At 43.9% G+C, this 14,483-nt stretch overlaps 1 protein-coding gene across 1 annotated transcript in view; it reads left to right on the forward strand.

Moving 5' to 3' along the window:
• sgip1a (SH3GL interacting endocytic adaptor 1a) overlaps positions 1 to 14,483 on the forward strand; it is a 208,113-nt gene that overhangs the window by 95,299 nt on the left and 98,331 nt on the right. Inside the window, exons 5-6 of the mRNA XM_041208987.1 lie at positions 2,375 to 2,431; positions 11,531 to 11,588. Of these exons, the coding sequence (XP_041064921.1) occupies positions 2,375 to 2,431; positions 11,531 to 11,588 (115 nt within the window). The remainder of the gene's footprint in view (positions 1 to 2,374; positions 2,432 to 11,530; positions 11,589 to 14,483) is intronic.

Raw genomic sequence — 14,483 nt, forward strand, 5'->3', positions numbered from 1 at the left:
CTAAAGCTGCTGGGCTTCCCACATGGCATGAGCCTTCCCCTGCCATGGATAAAATACCAGTGGTGGCAGGATGAGGCCCTTAAGTTGCCATTAATTTGCCACTCAAGGGCCTCAATAGGCCCAAGAGTGGGCAGCCACCCAATGCCTCCCCTGACCCCATAATTTCAGACAGGTCGGTGGTAGCAGGAAGGCCACCTGCAGATTTTATGTGCCCTCCCGCCTTCAGACCCACCAGCGGGGGAGTGTAAAATCTAGCTCAAGGGCAGATGACCATAAATTTGGTCAAAGAGATTGAGATTTTAAGGAGGAAAGAGCAGCACAAGAGTGAAGAAGTTTACAGAGGGAATTCCAGACCATTTAGAGCCTAGGCAGCTGAAGGCCTGATTGCCAATAGTGGAAAGATTAAAAGCAGGGATGCTCAGGAAGCCAGAATGGAGGAGCACAGATACCTTGAAGAGTTATAGGGCTGGAGGTTACAGGTGTGGAGGGATGAACCAATGGAGGGATTTGAGCACAAAGATGCAAATTTTAAAGTTAAGGCATTGCTTAACCAGGAACCAACAAAGTAGACTTGTGAGCACAGCAGTGATTCTGAATGGGATTTGCTGTGAGTTAAGATATGGACAGCAGAGTTATGGATGACATCAAGTTTACAAAGATAGGAAATAAGAGGTATTTCAGGGGTTAATAATATTAAGTATGATAATAAATGACAGAATGATTCATAATGTTTGACATTCACTTTGAGATTGTGCCTATGTTGTTGATTTGCTCCTGTCATTGTCTTCTTGAACTTAAAATAAGTTATGCTTAATTCACATCGAAGACAAACTGTGTTTAACTCCATTTAAGATTTGGTCTAGAAGTTATTTTCTTGATATCTCTGGCACAAACCTGGGAGCAGTACATCTTCTTGGCAGCAATTGGTGTGTGACAAGAGAGCAGAAATGGGCAGGAAAAAATAAATGCTCTACCTTACAATTACACCGAACTTGAAAAATATTGATCAACTAATAGTTTTTAACAGCAGCCGACCTGACGGTATCAAATATGTTTTTAAACATTGTTGATTAATATTAATTGTGGTATGAATACATCTGGCAACTCAATCTGTTTAGTGATTCTATCAACAGAATGAATATGTACATGTAATCCCATGTCTGATGATGAAGCTAAAAACTTAGGAATTTAAGATTGAAAAGGGAAGGCGGTTGGATCTTTTCATCCAAACTGAATAATAGATTTGTTGAAAAGCTTTAAAAAACAATCAAGTATATATGAGTTGATGAGACAGTTATGCATGCTTTGGAAAAGGCTAGGAATTGAGAATAAGGGCAAAAAGCAAGTTCTGTTTTTAGATCTTTCAAAAATGAGTGGGTTTGCTGGTCTAATGATTGTTTCAATTTTTAAAAAATGTTCTCATGTATATAACTGCTCCTCAGTGAAATAATCCTGAGGAATGAATATGATTTTCCTGCTGTATGTCTTCCACAGAGAGTGATGGTAAAGGAATTATTTCCTCCAACTTAATCATAGCATCTTTTTGTGTTGCTTCAAAATTCCCTGGAAATGGGATTTTGAGGTGGCAGATACAAAGAAGGGAAAAATACCTTCCAACTACCATCTGTAGCAGAATGAACAAGATAGTACATCAAAGAAACCATACTTCATGTATACTCCCAAATTCCAACCATCTCGGGGAATCACAGCTGGAAGGCTTTCGCCCAGAAAAGTTCATTACTGTACGCATTCAACCAGTCACAGAGAGAGTGAAGAACATTACAATTTCTGTGGACTCAGTCCAGTGCCTACTGGAAAATGAACCTCACTTACAGTAAATAGTCTAGCACAACTGTCACTGTTAGTTACCAGAAGATGAATGCCCTGTCTATAGTGAAATATAGCCCTTCTGACATCAAACATCATCAGTGAGACATTTATCACTAATGAATGAGCAGTGTATGAGTTCAAGCATAGAGGTACAAGGCAGATTGGCGCCCTTTTCTATCAGCTAACACAAACAAACTTGCCCCCAAGGTCAAAAAGGAGCTATTGGCTAATGACTCCCCCAAGTGCCCCCAAAAAAGGACAATACCCAATAGATAGGCAGAATCCTTGGGAATGTCATGGATCAGACAAACCCTAGGGGCTCATCAAATTATCCTGACCAGTAAATATGGTGTAGTTCCACAGTTACAGCCATACTGACAATCCTAAATGACATCCTGCCAATGTATTCTCCTGTACTTCATGTGTGACAAAACTGTACAGTCACTGAATGAAATATGTGTATAGTTTTAACAAATATTTTCTATTAAAAAATATAAATATTTTAAACAGCATTAGTAATTTTTTTATTTCTAACCATTTTCAGAAGAAAAGTAATGGTGCTCCAAATGGATTTTACGCAGAAATTGACTGGGAGCGCTATGTGAGTGCAAATTTCATTTTGCTTCAAATGCAATATTTTTTTCAAAAGCCCTATTTTATTTGGAGGGTTTCAGTAATATTTCTACAAGAAGTCTCCAGCTGAAGACAAAGTGTCATTGACTGATTTTTTTTATATATATAGGGTCAGGTTTAATTCTGTCAGAAAGGATCTGCTTTCAAAACTACCTTAATTCTGCCACATGGACAACTCAGTCATAATATTTCCTGCAATTTGAACATTTCCAGATTTATTTGATTATTTAATAATAATAATGCTAGTTATGTTGAATGTTAACATATTTTATTACCTTTCCAGCAGTAGATGCAGGTATTCACATGGAACTGACTGCATTAGACCCTGATTAACAATTGCATTGCTGGAGACAGTCAAAGTAATCAATGATGAGTTTGGTTACTCAAATCAATAGCAACAAATGAACTACCAACAGAATCTAAATTTTAAAGGTGATCAAAGCACCTCATTCATTAAAGAATTTACACACTGTGCACACCCCAGTGCACTAAATAACAAACTTAACTATTGCTAAAAAAAAGAGACATGTTGCAGCTTTTCATCTTGCAGTCTTGAGGACACTTCACAGAAATACCGATATAACGGGAAAACAATTTATACTGCTTGAGAAGAGAGTGCTGATTGTTTGACAAGTGGACTCTGGTAGAGGCGTTGCCATATATGTACATGTATGTCCAATATTAGATATGATTCCATGATTGGACAACATTTGCTAATAACCCTCAGTGTGCTAAAAATTACGTTGACAGCCGATTTAAGATTGCCAGTCGGGCTCACAATGTGGCACATTTGCATGTACTGGAAACTACATATATTAATTCACAGAGCCATGTCCTTTGCAGACAGAAAGAACATGTACACACATTGCACCTGTTTCAGCTGAACAAAATAGGTGAATCACAGAATCACAGAATTTTAACGGCACAGAAGGAGGCCATTCAACCCATCATGTCTACACCAGCTCTCCAAATGAACATTATGACCTAGTACCATTGCCCTGCCTTTTCCCTGTGTCCTTGCACATTATTTCTACTCAAATGATCACCTAATGCCCTCTTGAATGCCTCATTGAACCTGCCTCCACCACACCTCCAGGCAGTGCATTCCAAAGTGACAGCCATTCGCTGACTCATTCCTCAGGGTAATTTTCTGACCAATCAAGATCAAGCTACCTGGTTTAAATTTCAAACAATGCAGTTAACTGTTAGTCACTATCACTGATACATTCTCCAAGGCAACGCTCTACCAATCATAGTCAACTTTCCAACCAATCAGCAATTTATGATAATCCTAATTCTAATTGAAATCCAGGAGCAGATTTTTTAGGCCAGCAGGCGGGCACGATTGGCGGGTCTGTGATTGGTCGGAGAACGGACCGCCGACTGCAATTGACCCCCAACCGTGATTTCAAGCTGGCTGGCCAACCAGCGTGAAGAACACGCTGAGAGGCTCAGCACTGCTGGGGTGGGGGTGGGAGGAGGGTGGGCCCTGCTATCAGCCAAGCGCAGATGAGCACTGACAGAAAGCTCCTGAAGGCAGAGAGCTGCTTCAGGAAGCTGAAGACCTGAAAAGCATTAAATAAAGTTTTTAAAATCAGGAAATAATGTCCAAGCATCACAATCAGTCACCTGAACATATATATGATAAAAATCCTGTCCATCGATTTATATTTTTCTTTCATTTAATAATGAAAGCCTTACCCTGCCCTTGGGTGAGGTTTCATGAAAAATGCAAAGTCCGTCTGGCCGATTTGCCTGTCTGCCGACCATAAGGTTGGATGGACCATTAAAAATTGGAAATAATTGCACCTTTAATAACCTTAATTGGCCTCTTAATTATTGGTGGGCGTGCTTCCAACTTTTGCGTGCTCGCGCTGACTGAAATATTATGCAAGCGCTGGGCGATGTTGGGACGCTCGCCTAACGTCATCTCGCATGATTCCGCGTCCAACCGGGTTGGGCACATACCCACCCGATCAGCATTAAATTCTGCCCTAGGAGTTTTAATAAATTTTAATCTGCCAGATATCCAATTAATGCAGAACAGAAATCCACACAGACAATGAAATGTGAAACTACATGGCCAAAGCAGCAGGATGCAAGTCAGATTATGATCCAATTGTTCAGATCTTTGGCTTGACCACACCTTGGCTGGCTTTTTGTCAACAGTGTGCTGTTCCCAACATTGTAACTGGAACTGTGCGTCACTTACGCGTTCTCTGTTTTTGCCATTTCCCACACAATTATAATTAAAATTCTAAGTGCCATTGACATGCATAGAAAACACATGTAATTTAGTGGTGGGGAATGCCTTTCATTGGTAAAACTCACTATCAGGTATGGGTGGGCTATTAAAGTGCCTCTTGGCCAATTAAGAAGACTACATCACAGCCACAACTATGCTGCCAACTACATTGCCATTAACATAAGACTTGAGAGCACAAAGGTTGCATAAATGTTTCTCAAAATTTAATTTCACTTATAAATATTTCACATTACATTGGTTTGATTTTATTCATTTGTTATTTGTTGTGACTATCTTAGTGAGAAAGTGAAATGCACTGGCTCACCTCATGGTTGGCAATGCACTGATGGGGCAGAATTTTATGCCTTGTGGGCGGGTGCGTGCCCAACCTGATTTGGCATAAAATCGCGCGAGAAGACGTCAGGCGAGTGTCCCGACATCATCCCCCGCATGTGCACAATTGTCAGGTTAGCAGGCGCGCCCAGCTGTCGAAGCCACGCCCACCAGCAATTAAAAGGCCACTTGAGGCCATTAAAAACCCAATTGATCCAGATTTTACGTTGCCCATGCGACTTCACGCTCATTGCACGGGCAAAATGGGCAGGAGGGCAGCCCACATTTTGCAAAACCTCATCTAAGGGCAGAATAAAAACAGTCAGCAGCATTTTCAGTGTGAATAGTGAGGATTTAAGGAGATAATTTGCTGCTGGTAGCTTATTTGACCTTGACAGCTTCATCTCTGTTCTGAGCTTCATTCTCAGCATTTCCAGGCTTCATTTCAGGCCTCATTGGTATCTCCAAGGCTCACAGAGGATTTTGACCGTGTGGTCCCTTCCAGTTATAAGACAGCCTTCTGTTACCCTGGTAATGGGGATTGTGGTCTCCACTCTGAGGAGGAAGAGAGGGACAGAAGGGAGAGGAGGCCAGGTGTCCCAATGCAGCTTCCAGGGGAGTGACCTGTGGAAGGAGAGGTGCAGGCACAAGGGGCGCATGGCCAGCAGGAAGTCCAAGGCGGAAGGGGCCGCAGAAGGTGCCACTATCCTGCTGCCAGGGTTTACAGACGGCAATGCAGCTACCTCAATATGCCTGAGGTGCAATGCCAAAGGAGGCTCCATCTCTCCAGGGAGACCATGGCCTCCATTTGTCAGATGATTGGGCCTGAGATCAGCTCCAACTTTGTGGGTGGAAACCCCATGCCAGTGGCTCCGAAGGTCACGGTAGCCCTCAACTTGTATGCCTCTGGCTCTTTCCAGGGGTCAGTGGGGGATCTGTGTGGAGTGTCCCAATCAGCTGTCCACAGTTGTGTCAAGCTGCTGACAGAAACTCTATTCAGGCAGGTAATGACATTTATTAATTTCCAAAAGGTCGAGGCTAGCGACGCTAAGCGAGCCAGAGGGTTTTCAGTGACTGCTGGGTTCCCCTAAGTCCAGGGTACAATCAACTGCACAAATGTGACCATCAAGGCACCAGCGGGTCAGCTGGGTGCCTTCGTCAACAGGAAGGGCTTCCACTCTATGAACATCCAGATAGTGTGTGACTACAGGACGTGGATTCTGCAAGTCTGTGCAAGGTACTCTGGCAACTCCCATGGCGCTTACATCTTCAGACACTTCCAGGTGCCAAAGCTCTTCAGTGCTCCAGCCTGACTGGATGGAAGGTTGCTGGGTGACAAGGGCTATCCATTGAAAAGGTGGCTTATGATGCCCCTCCCCCACCCAAGGACAGAGGAAGATCAGCGTTATAATAGAAGTCTTATCTCCACAAAGGCGGTGATAGAGAGGACCATAGGTATTCTCAAGATACTCTTCCAATGCCTGGAACATTCAGGAGGTGCACTACAATACCCCCCAAAGTGGGTGTCACTGATCATGGGCACATGCTGCGCTCTCCACAACCTGGCACTGGCAAGGGGGGACCCATTGGAGGAAGAGGATCTTGAGGCTGCTCCACAGGCCACAGAAGATGAATCCTATAGTGAGTCGGAAAAGGAGCACAGTGAGGGGAACAGTGAGGGTGTGGAGGCAGACCTCTGTATCCTTTGGGGAGGCAGGGACACCAGCTAGGCTGCCAAAGATCTGCTTCCACCTCATGCCAGGGCTGCTGCCTCCATCCCGGATGTCTGAAATGATCCTTTCCTTTGAATCCAAAGTCCACTCAGTGCCTGTGCAATAAAGTTTCGAGCCACTCATGTCCAGCCTTACATACTGGTGTACCCTGCACCAAAAATAAAGGTGAAGAATACCCAGGCCATTATGACAAGAACAAAATATATTTAATTTTCACACTCAAAACAAATTACCATTACTATCTCTGGTGTTCATTTCCACTCTAGTAAACATATAAACAGACGATGACCCATGCCCAGCCCCTCTTGTGCTCATGGTGCCTTAAACTTATATTTACAAGTGCTACATCCTGGTGCACCCCCACCCCCCACCCCACCCTCAGTGGCACCAGCATTGGAGACAGCCTGCTGGCTCTGGTGTCTTGTTGGCCTTGATGACCTTGGTGGTCGTCCTCTAGCCAGTGGAGCCTGTGCTGGCCCTGCCTGGGAGGGAGCGGCCAGTGCCACAGCTGGCATCTCCCCAGTCATTGCAGCCTCATCAGATGCCATGGCCACGGGCAGAGGGACAGAGGAACTACTGCCATCATCCAGAATGGCCTGAGAGGAGCCCTCAGAAACGACAAGCAGCTTGTGCGCTAACGTGAAGTCGCTCTGGACCTCTCTGCTCACCATTGAAGGATGGGCACCTAGCTGGGTTATTGGGTGCCTTATCCATTTCCCACATTGGCACTGACCACATAAGGTCATTGCTTATGTGAGGGCTTGCAGGTCTGAGCACAACCCCACTGTCCCTGGAGCTGTCTCTCTATCCCACTCTCTCCATGGAGGAGACAGTGCGCTCAGCCATGAGGGTCAACGCAGTGCTGATGCTCCGCATGGACTCCTCTAAAACAGAGACCATGGCACACAGACCCTCATGGATCTCTGCCAGATCCTCCCACATATCCTGCTGGACATCCTGCATCTGCTGCCTAATGGACGACTCCAGAGGCTTATCATCTGCCTTCGACTGAGCATCATCCTGATGCACAGCAGTCCTCTGACTGCCAGCACCCTGGACACTCTCTGCCTCCACCTGTACCTCAAGTGAATGTGAAGTGCCCTCACTGCTGTGCACCGACACTCGAGCCGAAGATCTAACACTCATCGAGGTGCTGTTTTCTGCGTTGGTGCCTGGTTCAGAGAGCTGGTTTGATGTAGGTGCAGCTGAAGCCTGGTGGTCCTCTGGCATCAGGGGTGTCTCTTCGGGGTCCTGCAAACGAGTTCCTGCTGGCGGACCCAAGGGAGAACAAGGAGATGTCATTAGTTAAAGTCATCACACTGTCACTGTGCATGCCAGGCACCCTGGTGAGACAATGGAGATCTGCATCATGGTGCCATCATCTTTCAATGATTAATGGGGACTCCAGTTTGGAGGCTTCCATCAATTAAGAGACTACATAAGAATGTTTACACCATTTGGAACTCTTACCTCTGTGCACTGAACTCTTACCTTCGTCTGACACCCCAGCCTCTCCGCGACCATCTGAATGAGGTACATGGTGGCTCCCCAGCTCCAAGCCATCCTGCTCAAACCTGGTCAATATTAGGAAGTTTGGGGGCCTCTGCCTGTCCATGACCTCTCAATGTGGTTATGGCTTGTCTTCTCTTTAAAGAATAGAGCAGCATTGATTGGTCGATTGTCTATCTGCAGCACCATTGCAGCCTGGCTAACCCCAGCTGAGGAACACCTTATAGGGCACATCCAAGCCGTGGCCCTTGAATGCAAGGCATTTAGTCCAAGCAGCCAGGGCTCACCCTCTTGGCCAGCTCCAGTGTCATTGACAGTTGGCACTCAGACTCTAAACTCCTGAGCTCTACAGGGGGACAACCAGTCCTTAACACTTCTGCACACTGACCCATGCCAATATGGTGCTCACCCTTCCCGAGCACAGCAGGTCATTTAACCTTTCGTGGCACGGCACCCATAGGCGCCGCATAATGTCGTGGCTGCTGACCTCGGCTGCCACTTCCTCCCAAGCTTTTTTTGTCAGGTGTGGTTCCCTCTTCTTTCCATCTCTCGGGGCGAGTGTGTCCTTCCTGGCAGCCGCCTCCTCCAAAAGCATCGTGAGACACTCATCCAAAAAATGGGAGGCCAAGTGCCCACCCGACCTGCCCTCCTACCTAGCGTCTCCAGCCGCTGTTGAGGCCATAGCTTCACTCTCCAAAATGTAGAATATATGTTTCTTCCCTGGCAACCTTCAAGGAACTGCCTGTGCTGTTTAATAAACTGCCCAAGGGGTCGCCATTGGACCTGGCGCTAGATAGGTCCCCGCCAGGCTCTTCCTGCCTACTGGGAAGACGCGTTTCACACTGGCTAGGCCTTAATTGGCCAGCCAGCCTGAAATCGTGGCGGGGGGGCCGATCATGGTTGGGGGTCTGTTTCCCAACCAATTCTGGATCTGGCGATCGCATGCACCCGCCAAGGGTAAAATTCAGGCCAATGCTTAAAGGGGAGTTAGGGACATTTCCTTTCTTGTTCCTTCCACAATGGTTTTTTTTTGTTCACTCTTTAATGAATATTCATGTTAGTGTCCAGTGTTGTACTCACCACTCTGTAGGACGTGTCTGAACTTGCAGGCTCAGCTGGCCCTCCTTTCTATGCAGAGGACATTGTCCAAGATCACCCCCAGTGAGGATAATTGAAATGTTGTAGCTAAACTCAAAGCCCGTAAGTACTCTGCCAGCCAACACCTTGAGATGGACACACATTTGGACAATACTCACACTGCTCTTTAGGTCCCTAATTTTCTTACCTTGATTGACTGTTCCCATCACACTCAGGACACCATGCCATGCTCACTTTACTCCTCCATGCCCCTGACCCCACCATCTGATATCCCCTGGATCCCTCTTCCACTCTCCATGCCCCCAACCCCGCTTCACAACCTCCCTCACCACTAATTCCTTGCCGGTAAAAGCCTCCATGCAAGCTGCCATTCTCCTGCTCCCCTCCCTTGAGGAAAACAGCTGACGTTACACACATCTGCACAAAGCTGACTGGTGCACGCCATCTTAAACAATTGTGAAACAGGTGCCACATGTTTCTTGTACACTGCTATCTTTATCTTGAAGGCAGGCTGTAATGAAGAAACATTTTACACCAATGAGTATTCATAGCATGCAAATGAATTGCAAGTACATCACAGGCTGGCTTAATGCCCGACACGCCACAAACACACTGCTGACTTTATCTCTGCATCTTCACTGACTGTCAGGAAGTTGAAATTTCACATCCTGCCTAATTAAGTCACCCTGCCCGCCACTTTTCCCACTCCTATGGTCTCCATAAACCACAAACCATCCACATCCCCCCCTTGTCCTTGATACTGTATCCATTCTGAGAAATAATGTAGATATTTAAATTCTGAAGGCGGAGCAGTAAAGAGGTTGCTCCCTGGTGTCAAAGGTCAAGTTCTGGAAGAGAAGGCTGAGGTAAAGTGAACTTTGAATCCTGAAAAATGCCTGGGAGATGACCTTATAGTTTAAGTAAGGTAGTTGAAGATTGGAAAATACAAATCCAGAATATAACTTCAAAATTGATTGCAAAAGTGGAACCGTTGGTCATGGGTTCAAACTAATAAAACAGGAATTTAGGATTAATATCAGGAAATTCTTTACACAGTGCCATCAAAATATGTGATGGACTTCCAGATAAAGTAGTAGAGAAAGTGAAAACCCTGGAATCATTTAAGATACAGTTAGGTGCTGTGGTGGGTACAGTTGGCTGTGGGCTGTGGGATCATTGGATGGGTGAATTAAGATGAGCTGAATGCCCAAATGTATGTAAATATCTTATCATTTTACACTTACTTCTCAGAGGGATAGGTCACTCAATGCTGATATAAATGAAAATTGTTTTTTCTACTATTTTTGATTTTGCTGTGATAGAATAATACAATGTTATTGCACAGAAGTGGTCCATAAATGCCATCAAACCTGTGCTGTTTTGTTTCCCCAACAAGAATCATCTGATCTAATTCCACTCTCCTGCTCAGTCCCCACATCCATTAATAATCATCTTCTTGAGGCAACTATCTAATTGCCTCTAAAATTGAATTATGAACTGTGATTTGTCTGGTCATTATAAAAGGTAATCATTTTGAAAATGTGCTAACTAGATCATGAATCTTTGCAGCCAACATTGAACAGAATAATGAAGTTGAAGAATTGAACGAATTAGAAGAGTTGTGTAGATTCAGCACAAAATTGTAAGCAGAAAAATGTATTTTCACAGAGGGTATCAACATCAAAGACAAAATAAAGAGAAGGGATTTCAATATAAACAAATAAATTGAAAGTATTTTTCATATATCTTTTGTAGGGTTACAGCCAGAATAAGCACAATGTATTACAGTGGACATGAGACAAGTAAAATTGCTGAGGACAAGTTAATTTAATAACCAAGTTGAAATAACTCTTGTCATTTAAAAATTGTGACAGAAAGTATAATGCCATAAGTTGAAAACATAAAAATTTAGAAAATAAAGTTTCATTTAAAATTTAGTTAAGTATCTGGCCTCAGCAAGGTAAAGCCCTGCTCCTCTGAATAGCTCCGAAACTCAATTTATGAGCAGGTTGAGTCGGAGGTGGCAGCTGCTGTGGATCACTCCATTTCAAATCTTCAACAACAACAAAAGATTTGTACATGAAAAAGGAAATCAGAAATGGTGGAAAATCTTCTAAGTGTTTCACTCTATTACTTGTCTGATTTTCAGAATTCACCAGAAGTTGATGATGAAGGATACAGCATCAGGCCAGATGACAAATCAGGTTATATCCTTTGGGCCCTTACAACCTTACTTGGCTTCTCTCTCCACAGGTGCTGATTGACCTGCTGAATGTTTTGAGTATTTTCTGTTTTTATTTCTGAATTCCGGTATATTACTTTTTTGTTTTTTCCTCATTGAAGAAAATAGATTGAAGGATATTTTTGTACGGTTCAATCTTTTTAAGGCAGGTTTATACTCTATTATTGGTCAACTTCTAATATAACACATTTAACATGTATGTGCCTCAAGGTATTTTGCTCTCCTACCTCTGAAGGTGAAGCCCTGATAGGACTCTTACTCCATTCTGGCGATGTGTACATCAAGCTGTAAACCTGTCCATGAAGGCTAACAATACAATTTTGATGATGTTGTTCTATATGGACCATCACTGGTACCATCAACAACTTATATTTATATAACATTTAACATAATAAAATGCTCCTATAGGCTTCAGAGAATTATCAATGTTATCAAAAATATGACACCAAGCTGCATAAAGAGATATTAGGTCAGATGACTAAAGACTTGGTCAATATGGTAGGTTTTAAGGCCCGCCTTAAAGAAGGAAAGCAAAATAAAGAGATGGAGAGGTTCAGGAGGGCAATCCCAAAGCTCTTCTGGAGCTGAAGGCATGGCCACCAATGGTAGAGCAGTTGAAATTGGGGATGCTGAAAAGGCCAGAATTAGAGGAGTGCAGATATGAGTTGTAAGGCTGGAGGAGATTATAGAGATAGGGAGAGGCCAGGCATTGGAGGAATTTGAAATCAGGAATGAGAATTTTAAAACCAAAAGTTGCTTGACCAAGATCCAATGTAGGTCATTGTGCACAGGAGTGATAGGTGAATGCGACTTGGTATAAGAAATTTTACAGAGGGTAGAAGATGGGAAACCAGCCAGGAGTGAATTGGAATACTCAAGTGTAGAGGCAACAAAGGCATGGATGAGGCTTTCAGCAGCAGTTGAGCTGAGGCAGACTGGAGACAACAAAGACTGAGGGTGACGAGGAACAGACGCTAACTTGGGAATTTGGTGTAGGTGGAAATTTGGTGCAGGGGGTGCTGCTTTTTATACATTTATTTTCAGCCTCCAGTTGCTGGTGAATGTTCAAAGGTATTAATTAGGTGAGCAGGTGGATGATTGGTTGGTGAGTTTTAAGGTTTTATCCCTCTAACAGGGACAGTATTTTAGACTGATACTGGGGACATACTGCAATAAATGTAAAGCTTAACTAGCCCAAATACTTAATATAACTACAGATAACAGTTGAGTGATATTTCTAAACTTGAAACCTAATTAGTTAAATAAAGTATGATAAAGATAGCAGGGCAGCTGATATGCTGCAGCTGTCAAGGGAGCAGAATTTGAGTCTCATGGGCAAGATGAGCTCAGAGCATGAGGAGAGAAAGCAAAATTAGAGAAAGATGTGAGTTCAGGGGTAGGTCAGGGGAAGCTTAAGAGGAGGTTTAGCCAGGTGGACTAGCGGAAAGGAGGGACACAGCAGAGATGGTCGGATGGTCTCAATCTTTGTAACAAAGAGGTCCATGAGCTCCTTGCATTTATTCTTGGAGATGAGGGTGGAGGAGACGGAGGAGTGGGGTTTAAGAATACTGTTTGTAGTGGAGAAAAGAAGCCGGGGATTGTCTTTGCATTCCAGGATGATCCTGAAATAGTGAGCAGCTTTGCAGACGAGAGCATAACCCAATGGAATGATCCAGCCAGATCTGGCAGGATGGCTAAATCAATAGTTCACCATATATTTTTATGTTCGTGTCGCTTGGACTTGAATGGCAAAGAGGGTCATGCCAGGGTGGACAGCCAGGATGAAAGAGGGTTAAAGGTTTTATTGAGGGCTAGGGCATCAAAGGTGGAGGCGAGGGAGAATTAAAAATAGTAAATGCTATGTGCAGCTGTTCCAGTATTGCTGTCACTGCCCTGAATTCAGAACAAGCAGCTTGACCATATTGTGGAATCACTCTAATGAGGACATTCTCACCAGTTTTTGAGAGCTCAGATTTTTAATGATATATATGACATCATATCTTAAAAATAGCACCGGTTTTCTTATGAGCATAATTTAAAAGCTCCACCAGTAACTTACCAGCACAGACTGTTCCCCAGTTTTTATCTCTTTCTGTTCTGAAGGCTAAAACTCTTGCCAGTATACAATTTAATAGATGCCAGTCACTCTCCAGTAATTCACCCAAGTGGCCAGTATTTTTAAGTAATGAACACAGATAGTGAGTGTCATCAAGCTGTCCAATCCAGGAACATCTCACCCAAACAGTTTTGAAAAATGAGAGGTGATCTCATTTACAACAAACTTACAAAATTCTTGCAGGGCATGTCAAGGTAGATGTGGATAGGATGTATCCCTTGGCTGGTAAGTCTAGAACCAGGGGACCCAGTTTCAGAATGAGGGGCAGGCCATTTAAGACTGAGATGAGGAGGAATTTCTTCACTCAGAGGGTGTGAATCTTTGGAATTCTCTACCTCAGAGGGCTGAGGAAGCTCAATCATTGAGCATGTTCAAGACAGAAATCAATAGGTTTCTGGATACTAATTACATCAAGGGGTATGGAGATAGGTGGGAAAATGATCAGTCATAAGCAGTTTGAATGGCAGAGCAGGCTCGATGGGCTGAATGACCTATTCCTGCTCCTATTTCCTATATTCCTAACCACAATCTTCTTTTAATCTAATGCCCAATAAGTGTGTGTTCCAGTCAGACTCCGCTTCTGGCAAGTTCATTTGGATCACATCAGGAAGCTGCCTTAACGTGAGCTTCTTTAAGTTTGCTCCCAGTCCTGCCTTCAAACCTGTCCCCACAGGACTGGGAAAGTTCGACCCATGGAGTCAGCTTGCATATGTACATAGATGATACCTATTTTTATCTCTCCAC

This window comes from Carcharodon carcharias, chromosome 16 (assembly GCF_017639515.1).
Source record: "Carcharodon carcharias isolate sCarCar2 chromosome 16, sCarCar2.pri, whole genome shotgun sequence".
Lineage (NCBI taxonomy): Eukaryota > Metazoa > Chordata > Chondrichthyes > Lamniformes > Lamnidae > Carcharodon > Carcharodon carcharias.